This window comes from Geotrypetes seraphini, chromosome 11, assembly GCF_902459505.1.
Source record: "Geotrypetes seraphini chromosome 11, aGeoSer1.1, whole genome shotgun sequence".
NCBI classification, from domain to species: domain Eukaryota; kingdom Metazoa; phylum Chordata; class Amphibia; order Gymnophiona; family Dermophiidae; genus Geotrypetes; species Geotrypetes seraphini.
The window spans coordinates 133655155-133680630 of record NC_047094.1 but is presented as its reverse complement, the minus strand read 5'-3'; the positions used below and the strand labels follow the sequence as shown (position 1 = coordinate 133680630).

Sequence of the window (25476 nt, the reverse complement as noted above, 5' to 3'; positions counted from 1 at the left end):
TGAGGGTCCCATGAGACAGAAGATATCATCTTCCGACTCGATACGTACCGTGATGTACTTATACGTTTCAATCATGTCTCCCCGTTCTCTTCTTTCCTCAAGTGAGTACAGCCGCAATTTTTTTAGTCTTTCTTCATACGTGAGATCCTTGAGCCTCAAGACCATCTTGGTCTCCATTCGCTGAACCGACTCGATCCTCAGTATGTCCTTACGGTAGTGTGGTCTCCAGAACTGAACATAGTACTCCAAGTGAGGCCTCACCATGGATCTGTACAACGGCATCATGACTTCAGGTCTCCTGCTGACAAAACCTCTACGAATACAACCCATCATTTGTCTTGCCCTGGAGGAAGCCTTCTCCACTTGATTGGCAGTCTTCATGTCCTCACTAATGATCACCCCTAGGTCGCGTTCCGCCGTGGTCCTAACCAAGGTCTCACCATTTAGTACATAAGTTCTACGCGGGTTTCTCTTACCCAGGTGCATTATCTTGCATTTTTTAGCATTCAGAGCATTCAATGCGCCGGCCTGCGCTATAAACTGCTATTGCGGTTTTGTAAGAGGGGGGGGGGGTTACACTTTATGTATACTAATAAAATAAAAAGAGACACTGGCGCCCTTCTACCTGATAAATTTTGGATAATGAAGATGTTCTTCCAAAACAGACACAAAGGCCGTCTATTACTAAGGTGCGCTAACGGATTTGCACGCGTTAACAGAGGTGCATTAGGGCCTTAACACGCAGAATAGCTGCGCGCGTAAGCCGCTACTGCCTCCTTTTAAGCAGGCGGTAATTTTTCAGCTAGCGCGAACTAGTCTGGTGCGTGCGCTAAAAATGCTGGCGCATCTTTGAAAAAGGAGCCCTTAGTAAAAGAGGGGGAAAGAGTTTTGAGATTTAAAAACCTCAGATTTTCCCAGATGTTTCACGTGAGACTCAAAAGCGAAGAAGACAATTCTTGATGTTTTGCTTATAGGGAGTACCTTTTATTTGGTGGCAGGTCAAATGCGCGCAAGACAAAAGCGCGCGGACAAGAGCGCCAAGACAAGTGAGCGCAAGACAATTGGGCGCAAGGATAACAGCGCGCAAGACAATTGGGCGCAAGGATAACAGCGTGCAAGACAATTGAGCGCAGGGACAAATCAGCGCAATGACAATTTAGCGCGCCTCAAAATGGCGCACGGCGGAAGTCACGCGCACGTTCACCACGTTATCAGTACGTTATCAGTATGGTTACCTTGCCTCTTTGTGCTTTGAATATAAGTCACGTGAATGCATTTTCGTTACGCTCACTTGTCTTGCGTTCAGTTGTCCGCACCCGTTTGTCCGCGCGCTTTTGTCTTGCGCTCATTTGACTATGAACCTTTTTATTTAAGATACCCTTGTAAATGTGTAGTTAAATAATAAATCTCTGAAATATGTATTTATTTGACCCTTGACACATAACTGTATTTTACAAAGGTGTGCTAAGCTTTTTAGTGCATGCATATTATCCTATGGACACATTAGCAGTTAGCACATGTGCTGATTTAGCACGCACTAAATCCGCGCTAAAACGCTTAGTACGCCTTTGTAAAAGAGGGCCGTAGAAATTAGATTCTGGCTCAGATGTTGGAACTTGGTTTTCCTCAGGTTTTTGCAAGTTTTTGTTTTTCTTCGTTCTAGCAATCGAGGATCTCAGTTATTATGTGGACTTGAGATGGATTAGCCCAAAATGCGTTTCCTGTCTAGATATAGATTGTGCATTATTTGCTCTTAGCTAATACTTTCTTTTCTGTACAAGATTAATTCTTGATATTGCATGTTTAAAAGTGATAAATTTAAAAAAAAAAAAAAAGAGAGAGAGACACTTGCCTGATTTGATAAAAAGTGCCTACGGTTAAGTACCTAGATGAGCTGATGTAAGCATCTAACTTAGGGGTCCTTTTACTGAGCTGCGCTAGTGCGTCTTAACGCGCGCCAAATGCTAATACATGCTAACACGTCCATAGGATATAATGGACACATTAGCACGTGTTAACATTTAGCACGCGCTAAGACGCACTAGCGTGCCGTAGTAAAAGAACCCCTTAATTTTTTTAATTGGTTCGGTCGACGCTTTTAATGGAAAAGCGCCGTGAAAAAAACAAAAAAAATGACCCCCCTTCCCCCCTTATACGAAGCCACGTAGGCTTTCTTTTTTATCGCCGGCTGCGGCAGTATTAGCCACGGCTGTGGAATCGGAGTCGGAGGAAATTTCGGGTACCTGGAGTCGGAGTCAGAAGTACAAAAAACTGAGGAGTCGGAGTCAGAACATTTATCTACCGACTCCATTTTTGAACTTGGCATACCAATCACGAGCGATTCTTTCAGCTATAGCACCCACTAGATACACAGCACAAATGTTGCGAGCAGCTTCTGCGGCCTTAGAACCAAAAAGAAGGTGGTGTCGAAAATGCTCATTTCTCTCAACTTGACATTCCATTTTAACTATCTGAAAATTAACCAGTGCTGTGGAGTCGGAGTCGAGGAGTCGGAGGAAATTTCGGGTACCTGGAGTCGGAGTCGGAACATTTATCTACCGACTCCATTTTTGAACTTGGCATACCAATCACGAGCGATTCTTTCAGCTATAGCACCCACTATATACACAGCACAAATGTTGCGAGCAGCTTCTGCGGCCTTAGAACCAAAAAGAAGGTGGTGTCGAAAATGCTCATTTCTCTCAACTTGACATTCCATTTTAACTATCTGAAAATTAACCAGTGCTGTGGAGTCGGAGTCGAAGGAAATTTCGGGTACCTGGAGTCGGAGTCTGAAGTACAAAAAACTGAGGAGTCGGAGTCGGAACATTTATCTACCGACTCCATTTTTGAACTTGGCATACCAATCACGAGCGATTCTTTCAGCTATAGCACCCACAGCACAAATGTTGCGAGCAGCTTCTGCGGCCTTAGAACCTTGATTAAAAGCAAAAAGAAGGTGGTGTCGAAAATGCTCATTTCTCTCAACTTGACATTCCATTTTAACGATTTGAAAATTAACCAGTGCTGTGGCGTCGGAGTCGAGGAGTCGGAGGAAATTTCGGGTACCTGGAGTCGGAGTCTGAAGTACAAAAAAACTGAGGAGTCGTAGTCGGAACATTTATCTACCGACTCCACAGCCCTGGTATTAGCTCTGACGCTCACAGAATTCCTATGAGCGTTGTCGCTAATACTGCCGCAGCCGGCAATAAAAAAGCCTTTATATATGCACGATTTCATAGATAAATGTTCTGTAGCATACAAGGCTGAATTCGTTCTGTTTTTGACCCTATTGCCATTAGCTGTGGTTGTTCCATTGAAAAAAAAAAGCATAATTAACTACCAGATTGAAAAGAGGAGTGGCAAACTGCTACAGAATCTGATCCGGATTGTTCTTGCCTTCTGCTACTCTGTGGTGGAGACTGCCTTATCGCATTCTGCTCCCTTGTCACAGGGGACGGGCCTAATCTGTTGCTGTGTTTTACACTCTTTGTACTAAACGCAGAGAACACAAAATAAAGAGTTTTCTTTGGTTGTGTTTAATGCAGCACCTGCTCCCGGATCATGAATTTCCCTCAACGGGATCATTGGAGACAGATGCCGGAAACAAACGAGCCAGTCAGCTTTGGAATTAAGAACAAAATAGCGGGCGCTTTTTTTGCATTGTGCTTCACAGAAATTTCTGAGCTCGCTGGTTTTTGCCACCCTGGCTGGAAATAAAGCCGTGTTCTGCGTGCGCGCTGGCCCAAATTCATCATATGGTATCCTAAGTTGTGCGCGCGCACAGCCGATTGGCGCCAATATTTGGCGATTAACAATAATTGACTTATTAAAAGTTACGTGGACAACTTTGCAGGCGCATTCTGTTAAGTGATGCGTGTCACTTCTAGTGCGTGAATCCCAAAATTGGGTGTGGCCAGAGGAGGAGCGTGGGTGGATGACGGGTATCCCTAAAAGTTAGGCACCCTGAAATAGAATACACCTTATCCACGCCAGATTTTTTTCTTGTCCTAAAAGTTATGCCATGTACCGCTGCTAAGCACAATTCCATGTATATAGCGGGAGCCTTTTATAGAATCACATTTACATTAACGGGTGCTAGAATAGATGTGGGCGCTTTCTGTCTGTCTCTCCCTGGCCGCTTTCTTTCTTTTTCTCTCTTTCCTCGGCTTTCCACCACCACCCCTTCCCTGCTCCCCCTGTCCAGCAGTAGCCCGTGTCCAGCAGCACCTCTTCCTTGCTCCCCCCTGTCCAGCAGTAGGCCTCCCTTCCTGTTACCTCCCTCCCTGACTCCCATCAGAGTTCCTGCTGCTGCCGCCAGTGCTGCTGTGTCTCCTCCGCGCCACACATCGGCCCGCGCTGCCTCTGTCGCTGCCGCCCCTCTCTGTTCCGAAGTCCCGGGCATTTCCTCCCAAGCTAATAGAACTCTAAGCACGCATGCGCACTCCTACCTGCCAGGGACCTATGGATCACGCAGGTAGGAGTGCGCATGCGCACTTAGGGTTTTATTATTAGTGATGCTACGTGCCATTCTGAACGGTGCTGATTGTTTAGTTACGGTGTTCATATAGCAAATTTAATTCATATAGGGTATCTTTTAGTTGTCATTTTGCTATTTTTTTAAACAACTTCCTTGAATTTTAGTTTGTTTGCATTTGTATGCCATCACTCTTAGAAAACTCAACAGTTTACAATAGATTCAAAGAACCTGTGAACAATCTCAAGACCTGATAAAACTACTGTCTGCAGGATAGTTATTTCTTGAGTACGGAGCAGGGCCATAGCGATACAGTGGCAAGAGAATACAAGTCTTACCTATGAATGTGGGTCTATGAATGCGTCTCCCTAGGGCAGGAGTAGGCAATTCTGGTCCTCGAGAGCCGGAGCCAGGTCAAGTTTTCAGGATAGCCACAATAAATATGCATGAGATAGATTTGCATCTCAAGGAGGCAGTGCATGCATATCCATCTCATGCATATTCATTGGGGAAATCCTGAATACCCAACTGGATTCTGGCCCTCAAGGACCGCAGTTGCCCACCCTTGACCTAGACCAGTGGTTTCCAACCCTGTCCTGGAGGACCACCAGGCCATTCGGGTTTTCAGGCTAGCCCTAATGAATATGCATGGAGCAGATTTACATGCCTGTCACGTCCATTATATGCGAATCTCTCTCATGCATATTCATTAAGGCTAGCCTGAAAATCCGATTGGCCTGGTAGTCCTCCAGGACAGGGTTGGGAACCACTGTCCTAGACCAGGGGTAAGCAATCCCGGTCCTCGAGAGTCAGAGCCAGGTCAGGTTTTCAGGATAGCCACAATAAATATGCATGAGATAGATTTGCATCTCAAGGAGGCAGTGCATGCAAATCCATCTCATACATATTCATTGTGGATATTCTGAAAACCTGACCTGGCTCCCGCTCTTGAGGACCGGAATTGCCTACCCCTGCCCTAGGAAGTACGAAGAAATTGCTGCAGATAAGAGATGGAGCTTTCCAGTGTTTAGAAAGATCTGGGTTCCATTAGATCTGTTTAGTCACTGGGTTGCTATATCAAGAGGATTGAATTGTGGACTTAGAACTAGGGCTTTGGGGGGGAGGTTACTATGCATGTTATATTTGTATGTGATTTTGGTAGATTTTGTTTGGAAAATAATAAGCTTACACTTCCCCCCTCTGTATTAGTGAATTCCGTATCTACGGATTCGCCTATTCGCGGTTTTAAAACAAAAAAAACATTTTAATTTTTTGGGCTATTTTAAGCCCTGTAAGCCCCCCCCCCCCCAAGCCTTACCTGGTGGTCTAGCAGGTTTTTGGGGCCGGAGCGATCTTCCCACGCTCCTGCCCCGTGCAGATCGCTCACAGGAAATGGCTCGAGAGGCTACGGGAGCTCAAGGCAGCCATTTCCTGTGAGCAATTTGCACGGGGCAGGAGCGTGGGAAGATCGCTCCTGCCTGAAAACCCACTAGACCACCAGGTAAGGCTTGAGGGGAGCTTTCAGGGCTTAAAATAGCCGGGGGAAGCGGGGGTTAGGGGCAGAACCGGCCTGAATATTATTCGCGGGTTTTTAATATTCACGGGCCAGCTCTGCCCCTAACCCCCTCGAATACGGAGGGGGAAGTGTAAACTAAAAAAAAAAATGTCCCTGCTCAGAAACATCCGTGCTCCAATTAGACTCCACCTATGTGTACATCCTTCTGTCAAGTGGCACCCTATAAGATATGAAGTTTGGGCCGGATTTTCAAAAAAGCCGCCAAAAGGCATTGGCAGGTGCCTAGAATATGCCTGTTGGTGTCTAATTTAAGTGGATTTTAAAAAATGTATTTGCTTGTTTGGTTGAGGTTTTTTTTGCCCATCTTCCCAAAAGAGCCCAAAACAGACATGTCCGTGTTTTCCCGGACAATTGTTAACCGTAGGTGATATAGCTCCAGTGGTATTATAGTTATTCAACTGCTTTGCACCGCAGGCTTGTGTGGGATCGGCTGAGCATTTGAAAAATAGTGATACAGATTGCTAGATGTAACTTCCGTTTGCAATTACACTTCTAAAGAAACAGAAATTACTTTCTACTTAATCCACGGATGCCCTGCATTCTCTGAAGCCATGTCACTTCTGAAAGTGTCCAATAATTCAATCTGATATGTGCACATAAACAGCAGATGTTGGCTGGTGTTGGCACTGTCCTGTGCTTGGCTCAGTGACTGATGCTTGCAAGCCGTGAGTCTGAATAGAAGCACATATGAAATCAATAGGATTTTTTTTTTTTTTTTTTTGAAGGAATGATGGACTCCATGGAGCTTGCTATTGATTTCTTGCATCTAATGACTTGTTGTACAAGCACGTCCCTGGAATACATTATTGCTGGGAGAACAGAGTGGCAGCGGGGAAGTGATAAGGGGTGCATCGAAGGAAACGAGTCAGCTGTGGGTGTTGCAAGATTTTGCTTCCACTAGGACAGGGGTAGGCAATTCCGGTCCTCGAGAGCCAGAGCCAGGTCAGATTTTAGGGGATATCCACAATCAATATGCATGAGATAGATTTGCATCTCAAGGAGGCAGTGCATGCAAATCCATCTCATACATAGTCATTGTGGATATCCTGAAAACCTGACCTGGCTCCGGCTCTCGAGGATCGGAATTGCCTACCCCTGCACTAGGAGATCATGTTTCTATATGGGGGGGGGGGAGGGAAGAGAATACAGCATGTGTTGGAAGAAAGAGACAACTGATAGTCAACAAATAAATTATCCATTTAAAGCACTGGTTCTCAATCATTTTTTTTTCAGTCAGGATATACCTGATGAATGACAATCATCTGAAGGTTGATTCATAAGTCATGGTACGTAACTCTTTTTTTTTCTCTCAAATGCGCCAACACTGGACATCTAATAAATATGTTTGAAAGTGTGTGACACACTTCTTAATGTTGCCACTACAGAAACATAGAAACGTGATGGCAGATAAAGGTCGAATGGTCCATCCGCAGCATCCACTATCTCCTCCTCTCCCTATTGGCTAAGGCTCTTAACATTTGCATCTCCTCTTCCTATAGGCTAAGGCTTTTTACACCTGCATTGTGATGTCATAGAGCTTTATGGTTATAGAAACATGATGGCAGATAAAGGCCAAATGGCCCATCCGCAGCATCCACTGTCTCCTCCTCTCCCTATTGGCTAAGGCGCTTAACATTTGCATCTCCTCTTCCTATAGGCTAAGGCTTTTTACACCTGCATTGTGATGTCATAGAGCTTTATGGTTATAGAAACATAGAAACATGATGGCAGATAAAGGCCAAATGGCCCATCCGCAGCATCCACTATCTCCTCCTCTCCCTATTGGCTAAGGCGCTTAACATTTGCATCTCCTCTTCCTATAGGCTAAGGCTTTTTACACCTGCATTGTGAGGTCATAGAACTTTATAGTTATAGAAACTTTGTAGCATGATGGCAGATAAAGGCCAAATGGCCCTTCCAGTCTGCCCATCCGTAGCATCCACTATCTCTTCCTCTCTCTAAGAGATCCAATGTGCCTATCCCAGGCTTTCTCAAAATCAGACACAGTCTTTGTCTCCACCACCTCTTCCGGGAGACTGTTCCACGCATCTCCCACACTTTCTGTAAAAAAAGCATTTCCTAAGATTACTCCGGAGCCTCTCACCTCTTAACTTCATCCTATGCCCTCTCATTCCAGAGTTTCCTTTCAAATGAAAGAGACCTGACTCATGTGCATTTACATTGCATAGGTATTTAAACGTCTCTATCATATCTCCCTTCTCCCGCCTTTCCTCCAGATGAGAGATGAGGGTAGGAGTCTCTGGTAGGGGAGAAGGAAAAAGCACGATGCTTTGAAATCATCATTTTATTACGTCATAATAGTGTACAAACTGTTTCACTGTTAACATCCTTCAGAGTACTCTCCGAGGTTGTCCATGGTTCGTCGCCATCGATGGGGAAGGCGGTGAATACCATCAGCTACATTTTTTGCCATGGAGAACTGCTGTCTTGTTCGACTTCAGTTACTTCCATTACGAACCACTGTCAGCAAAAGATTGACATTGGAGGCATGATTAGTTCCAACCCGCTGCCATCATCTTTCGTCTGTTGGCAACATTAAGAAGTACGTGTCACACGGTGTCAAACGCATTTATTAGATTTCCAGTGTTGGCATACTGTCAAGAGAAAAAAAAATAGTTGCCATGACTTATGAATCAACCCTCGTATATGTGCCATACTTCATATCTGATCGTCACAGACCTTATGAATTAAGGTCCCGATTCTATAAATGGTACCTACATCAGTAGACACTGTTGGAAACAGCATTTACTGCATTTCAATCAAAGTTAGGCACCATTTATAGACTCACGCCTAGCGGCACTTAACTCGGTAGACGTTATAATGTTAGGCACCAGTATATCAGGCCATGGTTTTTCTGGTCTAATGTTTCGGCACAGATGCCTACCGATGCCTAAGTCATTCTGTGCCCAAACTCTGTCCCTAACCATGCCCTACTTCTTGGGTAGGCGTCGGAAGGTACCTTGGTGTAAACACTGTGCCAATTTCCTCACGGAACTTAATTGGTTTCAATTATCACGCCGTTTAAGCCAATTAAGGAATTTTAGGTTTTGCATGGAAATTGGCTACGTGCTGATCCAGGTGCCACTTGTGGATTCAGGGCCTAAATATAAATATGGCCTGCTTTCACAAAAGCCCTATCTCCCATCTTCCCCCACCCTAAAGCAGCCAACTTACAACAGCTGTAAATGCTCATAGCTAAAAGTTGGGGATGGATCCTGGAGGTGCGTGATATTCTATTACCGGTGCCAACTTCCGGGGAAACCTAGACATGTCCTCTTTTTAGAGGACTGTCCGGATTCCTGGATGGACTTTCCAAAACCTGGCAGTTTGTCCAGGTTTTGGAAAGCCCCGACGAGCTCCGGCCGCATCTGGAGGGCCTCTGAGCATGTGCGGATGACGCGCATGCTTCAGGCCTTCCAGATGCGGCCAGAGCTCATCGGGGAAGACGAGAGGAGGCTTTTTGGGGGTGGGGCTGATGCAGAAAAGGGCAGGGCTGGAGGTGGAACTGGGCAGGGTTGGGGCACAACGGGGGCGGGACTGGAGACGGAATAGGGTGGGGCCATGTGTCTGGGGTTTTATCGCTCAACCTATGGTAACCCTAGCCCAACTCAAAGCACTGTTTATAGAAAAGTACTGAGCGCACTTTTTGTTGGGCACCATATACAGAATTCCCCCCTATACGCCACTTTTGTCCTCATAAACCTCCCCCCCTTCCTTTTTACAAAACTGTAGCACGGTTTTTAGCGCCTGCCGCGACGGTAACAGCTCCAATGCTCATAAGAATTCTATGAGCATCAGAGCTGTTACCCCCGCGTCCAGCGCTAAAAACACTAGCGCAGTTTGGTAGAAACACCATTTTTTCCCGCAGTCGCGCCCTCGCTTTGGAACGCAACGCCACTGCACCTCCGCTCTGAAAATTCTCTAAAGTTCAAAACACACCTTAAAACATTTCTATTGAAAGACGCCTATCAAAATTCCAATTGAGAACTCGAAAAAGAGAAAATAAAAACGAATAAATGGAGAAACGCTTTCGGGAAGCGACATCCCCCACCCCCTCTTGTTTTATCCCTCCCCTCTTTCCTTCCTTTTAGTTACTCAATGTAATTAGAATCTTCCTCTCGTCTCCTACCCGTCTTAATTACATCCTGCCCCTATTTTTCTTTTACTTTTTTTAAAGCAATTTGAAATCTTTTTTTAATTTCTATTATTGTAAACCGATCAGATACTTGTGATGGTCGGTATATCAAGCTATAAATAAACATGAAACTTGAAACGGGGGATAAATGCCTAACTTGAATAGCCCTAATCTATGCAATGTACGCTATCCAGATTTAAAAATAAACCGCTTATCCAACCAATATCTGCCAGCAGCTGAACCGAGTCCTTTTAAAATAGTGCCCTAAATGTTAGTGTTGAAAAATTGCCATACACAATTTAGTTTTTTTAAAGTAGAATTTCCATACCTTGGAACGCTCAGTGTTAAATCCAAAGTCTGAATCTTTTAAATGGCCAAATCAGCTTTAAAAATACGTTTTTATCTACTGGAGTTCTCTATAGCAGCAGCGTTTAACCCTTTCAGGACCATAAGGATCGTAGGCCAATTTTTGTGGTTTTGACGACATTTTTATGGTAAAAAGGGCTTGCAGATGCCAAAAAATTGATTTTTTTTGTGAAATATCATTATTTTTATTTAAAAAATCACACTTCTGGCTTATGGACAGTGTGGCAAGTGAATCTTCTCGTCAATCTGGCAACGACGCTAATGAATGAATGTCGGAACCAGTTTGTTTACATAAAGGCAGTATCATATGGAATCCGTACATATCAAATTTAGAACTGTAGACTATCCCAATCAAAATTTATAGGATTTTAAAGTTATGGGACAAATATGTCCCTTGGTCCTGAAAGGGCTACAAAAAAAAATTGCCATCCCAATCCTTTTAGTAAATCAGGGTGCGCATCGCTTTACATACCCTCAGGCTACACCCCTGTTTGCGCCAGTTCGGTTCCAGTATAACATGCAAAAATGTCTCTACCAATCCTAACCTTTTAATAAGTCACTTCCAGTGATTTCCTGTCACTTTTAATCAAAATATTGTGACAAGCTTGAAGGTAGCCTGTGATGCACGTCGCCACCATTTACTGGTGATGCCTTTCTATGGTTTTCTGTGGCATTTTGTGCTGCATAGATCAGAATGCAAAGGAGTCCGTGAAAGAACCTTCCGGCGGGAAGTCAGCCTGCGCAGAACAAAACCTGTAGTTTACACCTTTGTGAATGCCTTATGTTGAGTTCTTTTCATAAATTTAGGCCCTCTTTCACGAAGGTGCCCTAAGCGTTCTAACGTGCGCTAAATCACACGTGCACTAACTGCTAACCCGTCCATAGGATAACATGCACGCATTAGCGTTTAGCATACGATTAGCATAGCGCACCTTAATAAAAGAGGGGGGTTAGGCCTAATGCTAAATGATTTTTTTAAATCCTATTCTGTCTGGTTGCTAGAAATATATTTATTTATTTTAATAGGTTGATATTCCGCTGACCGTTGCTGGCTTTATACCCAGAAGTTCTAAAACATAGCTGGTACAGGGTTTTACCGTAACCTGGATCACTAAACGCTCCGATACTCATAGAATTAGGGCTACCAGACGTCTGGATTTTCCCGGATATTTCCTCCTTTTGAGGACATGTCCGGGGGTCCCGACCAGAGCAAACAGTGGGGGGGGGGGGCGGAGTTAGGGCGGGATTAGGGGCAGGGCTGGGGCGTAATGAGGCAGGGATGGGTGGGCTTCGGGGCGGGTCTAAGGGTCCGGATTTTACGAATGTAAAATCTGGCAACCCTACGTAAAATTTCTATGAACTTCGGAGCATTTCCTTCACCGGCCCATGCAAAAAACGTCTAGCGCTGTTTAGTAAAACCCAGTGTAAATAAGTCTCATTTATATATATATTGTAGATATTCTGAGAAATGATGGTTTTTAAGCCTTTGAGACCCAAAATTCACCACCACTGCCCTAAGATTTTGCATGACGAATCAAAGCCCCAACCGTGCTGTGACTCTCAAACTTGGAATACCCGTCTGTAGGGAGTTCCTTTGATGGCATAATAGTCAGTTTATTTAGATCTCACTGGCTTGATTTTTCTTTTATATCCGAGTTCTTTCTGACCTAGATATCACTGGTCATCAAGAATTATTATTTGAGCCCTCACGACATATGGACAAACAAACTCATTTGCTTTTCTGTTGTTCTCTACAGGAGACCAAAATCAACTGTGTCCGTCTGGCAGCTAAAGGTAGGTTCAAGCTCTTCCCTTGATTTTGTCAGAGCCGTTAGATGTTCATGACGCACGTTACTAGGGTTGCCAGAACCACCTGTCTCTGCCCCAGTCCCGCCCTAGCTCTGCCCCCAATGCTTGCTTTGGTCAGGCAGGAGGCAATCCGTGCATGCCCGGATTTCCTCCTGCTCAACGCGAGTGAGAGGAGGTTTTTCAAAACCCCGGACAGAGTGCCAGGTTTTGAAAATCCATCCGGACCCCCGGACATGTCCTCAAAAGGAGGAAATTTCCGGGGAAATCCAGACGTCTGGTAAGTCCATTCCTCTGTGTATTTTAGAGCAGACTCTTGTCAGTAAAATGTTCTGACCTGGATATCTTCATTCCGGATCGGAGCATCCTTTCTAAAACACCACTCCACATGTAAAGTGGTGCTGGTTTTACATATTAAGGCTCTCTTTTTCTGAGCCAAGAGATTTCTACTGTGGCCTGGGGTGCTAAATGCTCTCTATGGGAGGGGCCTTAAGTATCTGAGCAAATGGCCTTAGGGTCCTCCCCTGTGCATCCCAGCTGATGGCAAGGGATCCCTCGGCAAAAGATCCTATCTGAGCCACCTATCTTTGGGATCAGGCAGGCAGATGCAATTCTCTAACCAGCGCCAGTTAGCGAATCGGAGGCGGGGGGCGTGTTAGGCATCTGTCCTTTCAGGTAGACGTGGTTCTGCATAGGATGCCAGTACCTGATTCTCAGCCGCTTCTTAGATGGCCGATGAGACCGGCATCCTATACAGAATCAGGCCCATAGAATATAAAATACACTAATATGTGCATGGGATTAAATGATCAAGGAATGGACATGAGCAGGTATGAATACCTGAGCCTGCAGTGATTTCTACTGCTTCACGCTAACATTTTACAAATAGGCACCTATGGGCTTTTATCAAAAAAGCACCTTATCTTAGGTGATCAGGACCACGAATCTACCTTATAGACAGATACCACATGGATAAGAACATAAGAAAAGCCTTACTGGGTCAGACCAATGGTCCAGTAGCCCGTTGTCACGGTGGCTAATCCAGGTTACCAGAACATGGCCAAAACTCAAGAAATAGCAACATTCCAGAATCCCAAAGAGTAACAAAAGATTCTAGAACCCCCCAAGAGTATCAAGATTCCAGGCAGAATCTCAAAGGATAGCAAGATTCTGGAACCCCAAAGAGCAACAAAAGATTCCGGAACCCCAAATAGGAGCAACATTCCATGCAGACTCCCCAAAGAGTAGCGAGATTCCGGAATCCTCAGAGTGGCAACATTCCATGTTACCGATCCAGGGCAAGCAGTGGCTTCCCCCATGTCTTTCTCAATAACAGACTATGCACTTTTCCTCCAGGAACTTATCCAAACCTTTCTTAAAACCAGTTACGCTATCCGCTCTTACCACATCCTCTGTCAACGCGTTCCAGAGCTTAACTATTCTCTTAGTGAAAAAAAATTTCCTCCTATTGGTTTTAAGAATATTTCCCTGTAACTTCATTGAGTGTCCCCCTAGACTTTGTAATTTTTGACGGAGTGAAAAATCGATCCACTTGTACCCGTTCTACTCCACTCAGGATTTTGTAGACTTCAATCCTATCTCCCCTCAACTGTCTCTTTTCCAAGCTGAAGAGCCCTAACTGTTTTACTCTTTCCTCATAGGAGAGGAGTTCCATCCCCTTTACCATCTTGGTCGCTCTTCTTTGAACCTTTTCTAGCACCGCTATATCTTTCTTGAGATAAGGAGACCAGAATTGAACGCAATACTCCAGATGAGATACAGGGGCAATACAATATTCTTAATCACGTTAACCATCCCTTTTTAAATAATTCCTAGCATGTTGTTTGCTTTTTTGGCCGCCGCCACCCATTGGGCAGAAGGTTTCATCGTATTGCTTACGATGACGCCCAAATCCTTTTCTTAGGCACTAACCCCCCAGGTGGAGCCCAGCATCCGGTAACTGTGAGTCGGGTTATTCTTCCCAATGTACAGCCTAAAGATGCAGAAAGCACGCTTGCTACGCTTTTAACTTTCTTAAAAGTCGGAGTGTCTTGAAATTTGATGACAACGTGTAGGTTTACAGTTTCCTTCGATGGCGTGGAAGGACTGAATGGGGAAAAAAAATGCTGTGAATGATAATATGATGAAAGGAAAAGCTAGTGGGGACTGAAAGAAAATCAAAGAAACCCTTATTTAATGTCACTTGAAAGAGAATTCTGTTGCCAGTCGTGTGTTCATGCTGGCACAAAACTTAACATTTTTATCTCGGGGTTATTGATGTTATCAGCCAAAGTTAAATGCTTCTGGTTGAAAAGGTGACAAAGCAGAGCATTCTAGGCTGGTCTAACAAAAACTGTACGCAGATGGCTATTTCTTGATAACATTAATCTTTGCCCACTGACACCTAAGACTTCTTTTACTAAAGCTGTGGTAAGCATTAGCTCAGTGATTCCCAACCCTGTCCTGGAGGAACACCAGGCCAATCGGGTTTTCAGGCTAGCCCTAATGAATATGCATGAGAGAGATTTGCATATGATGGAAGTGATAGGCATGCAAATTTGCTTCATGCATATTCATTAGGGCTAGCCTGAAAACCCGATTGGCCTGGTGGTCCTCCAGGACAGGGTTGGGAACCACTGCATTAGCTTGTGCGTACCTCAACTTAAAAAGGCTTACTAAGGTGCGCTAAGCATTTTAGCACGCATATAGCGTGCGCTAAATCTACGCACACGCTAACCGCTAATACGTCCATAGACTAACATGCATGTGTTAGCGTTTAGCGCATGGTTAGAGCGTGCTAAAAAGCATAGTGCACCTTAAGAACATAAGCAATGCCTCTGCTGAGTCAGACCTGAGGTCCATTGTGCCCAGCAGTCCGCTCACGCGGCGGCCCAACAGGTCCAGGACCTGTGCAGTAATCCTCTATCTATATCCCTTTATCCCCTTTTCCAGCAGGAAATTGTCCAATCCTTTCTTGAACCCCAGTACCGTACTCTGCCCTATTACGCTCTCTGGAAGCGCATTGGCTAAGGCTCTTAACATTTGCATCTCCTCTTCCTATAGGCTAAGGCTCTTTGCACCTGCATTGTGATGTCATAGAGCTTTATGGTTATAGAAACCTAGAAACATGATGGCAGACAAAGGCCAAATGGTCCATCCGCAGCATCCACTATCTCCTCCTCTCCCATAAGAACATAAGCAATGCCTCCGCTGGGTCAGACCTGAGGTCCATCGTGCCCAGCAGTCCGCTCACGCGGTGGCCCAACAGGTCCAGGACCTGCGCAGTAATCCTCTATCTATACCCCTCTATCCCCTTTTCCAGCAGGAAATTGTCCAATCCTTTCTTGAACCCCAGTACTGTACTCTGCCCTATTACGCTCTCTGGAAGCGCATTGGCTAAGGCTCTTAACATTTGCATCTCCTCTTCCTATAGGCTAAGGCTCTTTGCACCTGCATTGTGATGTCATAGAGCTTTATGGTTATAGAAACCTAGAAACATGATGGCAGATAAAGGCCAAATGGCCCATCCGCAGCATCCATTATCTCCTCCTCTCCCATAAGAACATAAGCAATACCTCCGCTGGGTCAGACATGAGGTCCATCGTGCCCAGCAGTCCGCTCACGCAGCGGCCCAACAGGTCCAGGATCTGTGCAGTCATCCATCTATACCCCTTTATCCCCTTTTCCAGCAGGAAATTGTCCAATCCTTTCTTGAACCCCAGTACCGTACTCTGCCCTATTACGCTCTCTGGAAGCGCATTCCAGGTGTCTACCACATGTTGGGTAAAGAAGAACTTCCTAGCATTCGTTATGAATCCGTCCCCTTTCAACTTTTCTGAATGCCCTCTTGTTCTTTTATTTTTTGAAAGTTTGAAGAATCTGACCCTCTCTACGCCCTTCATGATCTTGTAAGTCTCTATCATATCCCCTCTAAGTCTCCTCTTCTCCAGGGAAAAGAGACCCAGTTTCTCCAATCTCTCAGCGTATGAAAGGTTTTCCATCCCCTTTATCAGACGCGTCGCTCTCCTCTGAACCCTCTCGAGTAACGCCATGTCCTTCTTAAGGTACGGCGACCAATATTGGACGCAGTACTCCAGATGCGGGCGCGCCATCGCCCGATACAACGGCAGGATAACTTCTTTCGTCCTGGTTGTAATACCCTTCTTGATTATACCTAGCATTCTATTCGCTCTCTTAGCGGCCGCTGCGCACTGTGCCGTCGGCTTCATTGTCATGTCCACCATTACCCCCAAGTCCCTTTCTTGGGTACTCTCATTCAATAACATCCCTCCCATCGTATAGTTGTACCTCGGGTTTCTGTTTCCCACATGTAATACTTTACATTTCTCAACGTTGAACTTTATCTGCCATCTCGTCACCCATTCCCCTAGTTTGTTCAAGTTCCTTTGCAATTCTTCGCAGTCCTCTTTAGTCCGAGCTCCACTAAATAATTTGGTGTCGTCCGCAAATTTTATTATCTCACACTTCGTCCCTGTTTCTAGATCATTTATGAATATATTAAATAGCAGCGGCCCGAGCACCGAGCCCTGCGGGACCCCACTCGTGACCCTCCTCCAGTCCGAGTAGTGGCCCTTCACTCCTACCCGACAACCAGTTTCTGATCCATCTATGTACGTCTCTGGTAAAAAAAAGAAAAAAATGTCCTTTTTGTGTCTTGGCATGAATTTTTTCTGTACGCTAAAGCTATTTTTTCTTAAACCCATAAAAATAGCCTTATTTGTATTTTTGTATTAATGGCCATGTGTTAATGTTGCCCACAACAGATTTTTTTAAACTCATGATGAAATCTGACATTCAAGAAAGGGAGGAAAAGACTTCATATGTCTGGATGCCGATTTTTCTCAGAACAGTGAATAAAGCCCTGGATTTCAAGCGTGCAGATTTCAGGAAGGTTAGCAGACGTCTGAGAAAACCTGGACACGGCCTCTTTTTAGAAGACTGTCCAAGCTCCCGGACGGACTTTCCAAAACCTGGCGTTTGTCCGGGTTTTGGAAAGCCCCTACAAGCTCTGGCCGCACCTGGAAGGCTTCTGAGTATGCGTGGATGTCACCCGCATCACAAAACAATACTAGACTTACATATGTACTGGGCTACGATTACTTTGGTTAAAGCAGGGATCTCAAAGTCCCTCCTTGAGGGCCGCAATCCAGTCGGGTTTTCAGGATTCCCCAATGAATATGCATTGAAAGCAGTGCATGCACATAGATCTCATGCATATTCATTGGGGAAATCCTGAAAACCCGACTGGATTGCGGCCCTCAAGGAGGGACTTTGAGATCCCTGGCTTAAAGGGTTGAAATGCAATATTTGATAGGAAAGTTAGACAAAGAAGATAAGTACATAGGGGAGAATGAGAGTCAGAGTGTTATAGAACGCGTCCTTGAACAAAAATGTTTTTAGATTTGATTTAAACCTGTAAGATTTTTTTCTTCCTGGAGGTGGCTGGGCATTGAATTACCTTCAGGCTCAAGCAGTGGCTTTCTCCAGGTCTATCTTAATAATAGTTTATGGATTTTTCTTCCAAATTTGTCCCAAAACACCTATGCACATCAGTTTAAAAGAAAATGGGATTCGCTTTGTAAAATCCAGACAATTGCCGGTAAGAATCTCTGGAATTCAGTTCCAGGTACAATGAGATTATGCAAAGATCGTACGTCTTTCAAGCAATTTTTAAAAACACGATTGTTTGTAGATGCCTTTCTCTAACTCTGTGGTAATTATTTGTTTTGGATTTGAATATTTCTGCATTAAGGAAATTTTGCGGGGCAGACTGGCTTATTTGTTTACTGCATTTGATAATGTTTTGTGTTTGAAATTGTGGATGTAAATGTTTTTGTACATCGCTTAGATTTAAGGAATTCTTAAATTTTTAAAAATAAATAAATAAATGCTAACTAATTTTACCACTCGATCTAGCAATTAATTCCAGAGCTTAACTATTTATTTTAAATCAGTGGTCTCAAACTCGCGGCCTGGGGGCCACATGCAGCCCGCCAGGTACTATTTTGAGGCCCTCGGTATGTTTGTCATAATCACAAAAGTAAAATAAAAGTTTCTTGATCATATATCTCTAGCTATAAATGACAATATTATTATTAAGACTTAGGCAAAAGGAAAGATTTATAAACTATAAAGAGTTTTACCTCTTGCAAAATTGTCATTTCTTTCATAAGACATTAACTATTTTTTCTGCGGCCCTCCAAGTGCCGACAAATCCAAAATGTGGCCCCACACAGGGTTTGAGTTTGAGACCACTGTTTTAAGTGTATTAGTATGTACCTTCATGGATTATTCCAAAGGGTTCTTGGTTTTTGTTTTGTTTTTTGAAAAAGGAAACAATTTGCATGACCTGTACGTTCCACTCAGAATTTTATAGACTTTTATCCTACCTCCCCTCAGCTGTTCCTTCTCCCAACTGGAGACCCCTGACCTCCCTAGCTTTTCTTCATATGAGAGCCCTTCCATCCCCTTAATCATTTTGGTCACCCTATCCGTATCTTTCTTATGGTGCAGTGACCAGAATTCAGCTAAATTTAGAAATGCATTCAAATATTTTCATTTTGGTTTTTAGTGTTCAATATTAGCATACTATTCTGTGATATTCTAGAAACCTCAATGAAATTACAGGGAAATACTTTTAAAACCAATAGGAGGATTTATTTTTATTTTTTTTTGCATTCAGAGAATAGTTAAGCTCTGGAATGCATTGCCAGAGGTTGTGGTAAGAGCGGATGACGTAGCAGGTGTTAAGAAGCGTTTGGACAAGTTCCTGGAGGAAAAGTCCAAAGTCTATTATTGAGAAAGACACGGGGGAAGCCACTGCTTGCCCTGGATCGGTAGCATGGAATGTTGCTACTCTTTGGGATTCTAGAATCTGGGATTCCAGAATCTTGCTATTCTTTGAGATTCTGGAATGTTGCTAGGTACTGGGGGCCTGGATTGGCCACCGTGAGAACGGGCTACTGGGCTTGATAGACCATTGGACTGACCCAGTAAGGCTATTCTTATGTTCTTATAAAGAAGATGGGGCTGAAATCAAAACATCTCGGGAGAAGTAGAGATTCATAGAACGGTAACGGAAAAGAGACTCTCCACTGAATTGTCCTGAAATTCTAGTATCTGGCGTTCTATTAATTCTGACAATTTTTAATTGCTTATTGTTCTACAAGTTTCAATTTTTAAAAAAAAAAATTGCTTTCCCTCCTCCATTCAAGGAGCTTCCACCCAGAACTCCAATTCAATAGAGCCAGAAAAGCAGGCCGACAACACAGTAAAAATGGCCGGAGTTATTGCAGGACTTCTCATGTTTGTTATCATTCTCCTTGGAGCCATGCTGACTATCAAGAGAAGGTAAGCCGCTTAGCCGTGCTGGGTCATAGAAGCATTTCATTTTTTGACAGTCATGAAGTTGGTGTTTACTGTAGATAATGACGTCTATACCCTAGCCAGGGTTTCTTTTAAAAAGCTGGGTGAGCACTATTTATTATTATTACAAATTTATAAACCACCTTGTTCCAAGGTGGTGTACATTTAATACAAGTCCAAATGAAAAGTTAGTATGCTTACTCAAACTCCTATGTTAGAGCCAACGATAGAACTGAGAAGTAAGGCTTGCTCATTAATAGAGATGAAGACTTTATTTCTCAAGTGCCCAAAGTCAGCAGCCAGAGCAAATCATGGTTGTATCATCGATTACTGTCTTATTTTCTCTATGAGCTTCTTTTTATATTTTTTTAAATTATATTATTGTTCACTTATATTATTACTAGTCTTTAAGCCCGTTACATTAACGGGTGCTAGAATAGATGTGTGTGTCTGTCTTTCTTTCTTTCTCTCTCTCCCCTTGGCCGCTGTCTGTCTGTCTATGTTTATTTGTTTTTCTCTCCTTGGACGCTGCCTGAATGTCTTCCTTTCTGTCTGTCTCAATGGCCCCCTGTGTGTCATTTTTTGTGTCTGTGTCATTGTGTCATCCCCCCCCCCCCCCAGAGCTAAGCTGTCTGCTTCCAGCATACCCCTTCCCCCAAAGCAGCCCTCTTTCCCTCTCCCTGACCCCCTTGTGTCTTCCCCCTCCTCCCCCCGAGCAAAGCTGTCTACCCCCCAGCACACCTCTCCAACAAAAGCATTCCCCTGTACCTGCAGCACTGGCACGACACCCTTCAGCCAATCGTGAGTGCTCAGAGCGCGACAGGGAGTGGGGCCTGCAGCTTCTTTGGCGTCGGTGAGGAAGGAGAGGTTGGCCCAACTCTCCGCTATCTGCACTCAGCACAACCCTCCAACCAGAACAGCCCCCTTTCCTGCCTGCTCCATAGCCCTTCTTTTTCCTCTTCCCCTCCCGTTCTTCCCCTCCCTCCAATCACCGCTGCCATTCCTATTTAAAACGGCCTGCTGAGGTTCGCAGCCGGCTGTAGCTTTCTAAGCTGTAGCCATTTTCTAAGGCGCACTAAATGCTAACGCGTCCATAGAATATAATGGGTGCGCTAGCATTAAGCGCACGCTAAATCAGCGAGCACGCCTTAGTAAATGACCCCCTTATTGTGGAGTGTTATTTAGTAAATTGTGCTCCAATCATTACTTAAAGTTGAATTCCACGCCAAACTATGCGCGTAGTTCTTTTGACTACGTCAGTACGCACCAGCAAAACTATTTGACCAACACCGAGGTTGTTCAACCGGCGCGTCGTACCCCCCTGAAGAAGGCATATAAGGATGCCGAAACTGGGATCCTAGTTGGAACCTCGCGCTTCGGTTCTGTGATTGTGATATTGAGACTTTTAATCATAAACGGTCCCGTTGGTCGTTTGGGACATCTCGCTTTTTTGTTTTGTTTCTAAATTTTGGCATCTAATTTAAGCGCAGACGCCCAATATTCAGTAATACTGCGCCCGTCTTTAGTGCAGTGTCTCTCAAACTTTTTTTAGCTCCGGCACACTAAACGGAGCAAATGGTTTTCATGGCACATTATAGCCGAAATTATAAAATTGCAAAACCAACCAAAAATTAATTTGAGAGTTATTTGTTTAAAGTTCTTTAAGCTACGTGTGGGTAATTGTAACAACGGTGAAACTAAAGTCGCTAGAATAGAATTGCTAATCGATGTGATGGATGTGCTTGTTTTTGAGTGCAAATTAACTCAAAATGCGGCTCAATAGTTGACAAACAAACATGCATTTCATCATTCACCATCTGCAGTCATTCTCTTTTTTAAAAAAATGTAATGTCTGTTACATCTGAAAATCCAAATTCGCAAACATAAGAAGATCCAAACGGTAACAAAGCCCTGATTGCTCTGTTAGGATAACTAATGCATAAAAACTAAAATTACAGTACTTGCTGTTAGTTTTCAAGGACCATTTACGTCAAAGGATGACGCTGGTCTGGCCGGTTGTATCCTTACGGACACAGACGCTCATAACATTGACAGACTCTTGCGTACATGTCATCTATTCTGGTGTATGCTTATGAAGGGAATTTTTTTGACTAAAGTAAAATTCCGGAATCTCTTCGGGGCACACAGTTTGAGAGGCACTGATTTAGTGAAAGCCCTCCTTGGACACGCCCCCCTTTTGAGAAATGCTCTATAAGATTTGCATGTGGCTCTTTTATAGAAGTTGTTGCAAATTAACACCAAGGATTAGTAGTAGAGAATGACACGGTGAAAAAATTGGTCCCCGTCACCGCCCCGTCCCCGTCTCACCATCCTCTGCACCGCCCCATCACCGCCATTCCCTTCACCGCCCCGTCACCGCCACTGCCACCCCATTCACCGCCCCGTCACCGCCACTGCAACCCCATTCACCGCCCCGTCACCGTCACCGCTGCATACATAAAAGCCTCAAACGGGTACGATTTTATATACTTTTCTAATATCTCCCCTATGTATCTGCCATTGCCCCCCCTGTGTCCATATACCATCCCCATGGCATGTCCCCTTTTTGTCTCTGTTCCTATGCCCCATGCACATAATTTCCCCTCTTTCTGTTACCTTCCTGTGTCCAGATTTCCCCTATCTTCCTCTTCCATACCAGTGTGTCTCTTCTTTTCAACCCCATCTAGCTTTTTTCCCTCTTTCTTCCCCCCCCCCTGCTTCTAGCATCTGGCTCACCTGCCTGTCCTTCCCTTTCTTTCCTGCTGTGGGTTTTTCTTTCCGTTTTCATCCCCTTGGCCCAGAATCCTTTTCCCTTTCACTCCCTCCTTACAGTCTGAGCCGGGAACACGGGTGATCGCACGGTCCTCGCAGCCCCCACCCGCCTGCCAAATCGATCCTAGTGTTTAGCCAGCTCTCTCCCTTCTCCTCACCTTAATTTGCAGGCTTTCTTTTTCAGCGACCTGCACGCTTTCCCAAAGAGCCGCACACGCGCGACTGCTCAGTGTTCAATCTTCTGCTCTGCTGCAACTTCCTGTTTCCGGTTGCGTCAGAGCAGAAGATCGAAACTGAGCAGCAGCGGCTCTTTGATAGCGTGCGGGTCGCCGAAAAAGAAAATCTACAAACTAAGGAGAGGAGAAGGGAGAGAGCTGGCTAAACACTAGAATCGATTGGGCAGGCGGGTGTGAGCTGCGGGGACCGCGCGATCCTTCAAGCCTCACTGCGGGGACAAGACCCATTCACCGCCCCGCGGGCGGTGAATGGCCTTGTCCCCGTCGCCGCAGCGACTTCTAGTTTTCTTCCCCGTTTTCGGCGGGTGACCCGCGGCTAAAATGCGGTAGCTGCGGGTAAACCGCCACCGTGTCATTCTCTAATTAGTAGCATCCAATCATCAACGTTAGTTGGCTTGTTCGCCAATTTAAGGGTCCTTTTACTAAGGTACGCTAACCGATTTAGCGCATGCTAAATGTTAAAGCGCCCATTATAGTCTATGGGCACCTTAGCATTTAGCGCGTGCTAAATCAGTTAACGCGCCGTAGTAAAAGGACCCCTTAGTTATGCCTACATCTCCGAATAACGTGTCATTTATAGAATCCAGAGAATAGGATACACTAACCCCCTCTTTTACAAAGGTGCGCTATGCTTTTTAGCGCGCCATAAATATTATCGCGTGCTAAACACGTGCTAAAATGCCAACGCGTGCATGTTATCCTATGGACGCCTTAGCGATTAGCGCACGCGTTGTTTTAGCACGCACTGAACACACGTTAAAATGCTTAGCGCGCCTTTGTAAAAAAAAAAGGGCTTAGGTCCAAAGAGTGTACATTATTACCGGCAAGTCCCTCGTTAAAAATTATCAGCACACGTCAAACTACAACATTCTCAATAACTGCCCCCAGGATTTGGAATTCTTTGCCAATCTATCTTAGAGAAGAGCAAAATCTGGACAAATTCTAAGGTGCCCTAAAATGTTTTCTTTTTAAACACGCCTTCGGACACTGACTTTCCTTTCTCTGCTTCCATGATATCCAGCGATAAAGAAAGTCTTCCCCTTCGTTCCTATTGGTTTTCCCTTCATTGTTCTCTTTTCTATATCGTGCGTCTAATTGTACGTCGATGCTATGTGTCTTAAATGTATATGTCCATTGTGTTGGACTTTGTCCTCCCCTTTTTGCTTGCCTTTGCTTCATCCCCAACCTGCCTCACCATTTTGAATTTCCAGGCACAACTTGCACACGTAGCGCCTACCTGTTCGCCTTTCCATCCTTGAAGGGCTGCATCGACAAGAGATTCCTTGATAGATCATTATCATTCCAAGCAGGCAAATGGAAGAAATGTTTAACCAACTTCTATCAAACTTTCAGGAAGCCAATTAAAACCTTTGTCTTTGATAAATTTCTCTGACTCCATTCCTGCCTTGATGTAGCTTTAAAATGCTTCCAGAGAAATTTGTCTAATCTTAACATGCTAATGTAATTTGAGAGTCTTTTTTTGTAATATCGCTGTCCGTATATAGTCTCTTCCTCTGTAAACCGCTCTGAACTGCTTGTGGTATTGCGATATGTAAAAATAAAGTTATTATTATTTTTATCATTGTAAAACACCTAGAATTTTGGATAAGCGTTTAATCAAATTTTCAATAGAATTTGGGAACTTGGAAATATTGGGGGGGTTTGCCAGTTTTCATTTGGTAATGACACGCAATGGCACGGGATATGTCTTTGACGCTTCCTATGCCATTGCTATCAAAAGACCTTCCATGAGCAACAATCATCACACAAACTGAATATTGACCCTCGTACATGGAAATTGCCCGTGCGTTAACTATGCCTAATGCGGTCATCAGTCTCAAAACCTCTCGCAATCTGATGAATATATCTAAGCTTCCAAGTTTATTTGTCACTTGATTTACAGTCTATCAAAGAATGACTAAACGGTTTATAATATTTTAGTAAATTATTACAGCTAAAAAACCAGTATCAGGTAAAAATTAGAAATACAATTGCTGGGGTTTATTAACCAAAATAAACTGACGGAATCCAATAGGAGAGACGTTGAGTCACACAAAACACTAGTTGTCATTAAACCATGCCAATGGTTTTCGGATTTCTGGGAGTGTATTCAGAGGAATTAAGATGTCTTTTCAGTATGGATGTTCTTGGATTATGGATTTGATAATGTCTAGGAAGTTCCTTCTGTAAGTATTTTTGACATGAGAATCAGTTAAACTATGGATTCACACCAAAGCATGACAAGTGGATTAAGTGTTAGGAGAGGGCTTTCCGACTGATCTGTCGAACTACATTTTTGGAGGCATTTTCCTCTAGGAAGTACTTCTGGGGGGGAGAGGAGGAGTAAAGTTATTTTTGTCTTGTCTGTTATATACTTATTCATATGATGACAGGCTACATGCTACCATAGTGGTTCTCATCCCAGGCTTTTGGACACTCCTAGCCAATCAGGCAGTGTCGTAGTGAGGGTGAGAGGCGCCCCTCCCCTCCCCTTGTCGCATCTCCCGGCTCCTTCCCCGATCCCCTGATTAATTTGAACCTTTAATGGTGCATGTTAGCATTTTCTTAATAGAATAAGATTTTTTTTTGCCAGCCTTGTTCAAATCCCGAAAGTTTTTTTATGCCAATGATGTGGAGGAAGTGGGAGTCAATTTAGTGACTCACCCATGACCTGAGGCTTTTTCTTTGTTTGGTGTCTGAA

General features: G+C 44.2%; 1 protein-coding gene across 6 annotated transcripts in view; it reads left to right on the top strand.

The window, feature by feature from the left end:
• PTPRT (protein tyrosine phosphatase receptor type T) overlaps nucleotides 1-25476 on the top strand; it is a 680142-nt gene that overhangs the window by 571741 nt on the left and 82925 nt on the right. For all 6 annotated transcript variants that reach the window (XM_033963545.1, XM_033963543.1, XM_033963541.1 and 3 more), the window contains exons 13-14: nucleotides 12333-12369; nucleotides 19617-19752. In XM_033963545.1, coding sequence (XP_033819436.1) covers nucleotides 12333-12369; nucleotides 19617-19752 — 173 coding nt within the window. The remainder of the gene's footprint in view (nucleotides 1-12332; nucleotides 12370-19616; nucleotides 19753-25476) is intronic.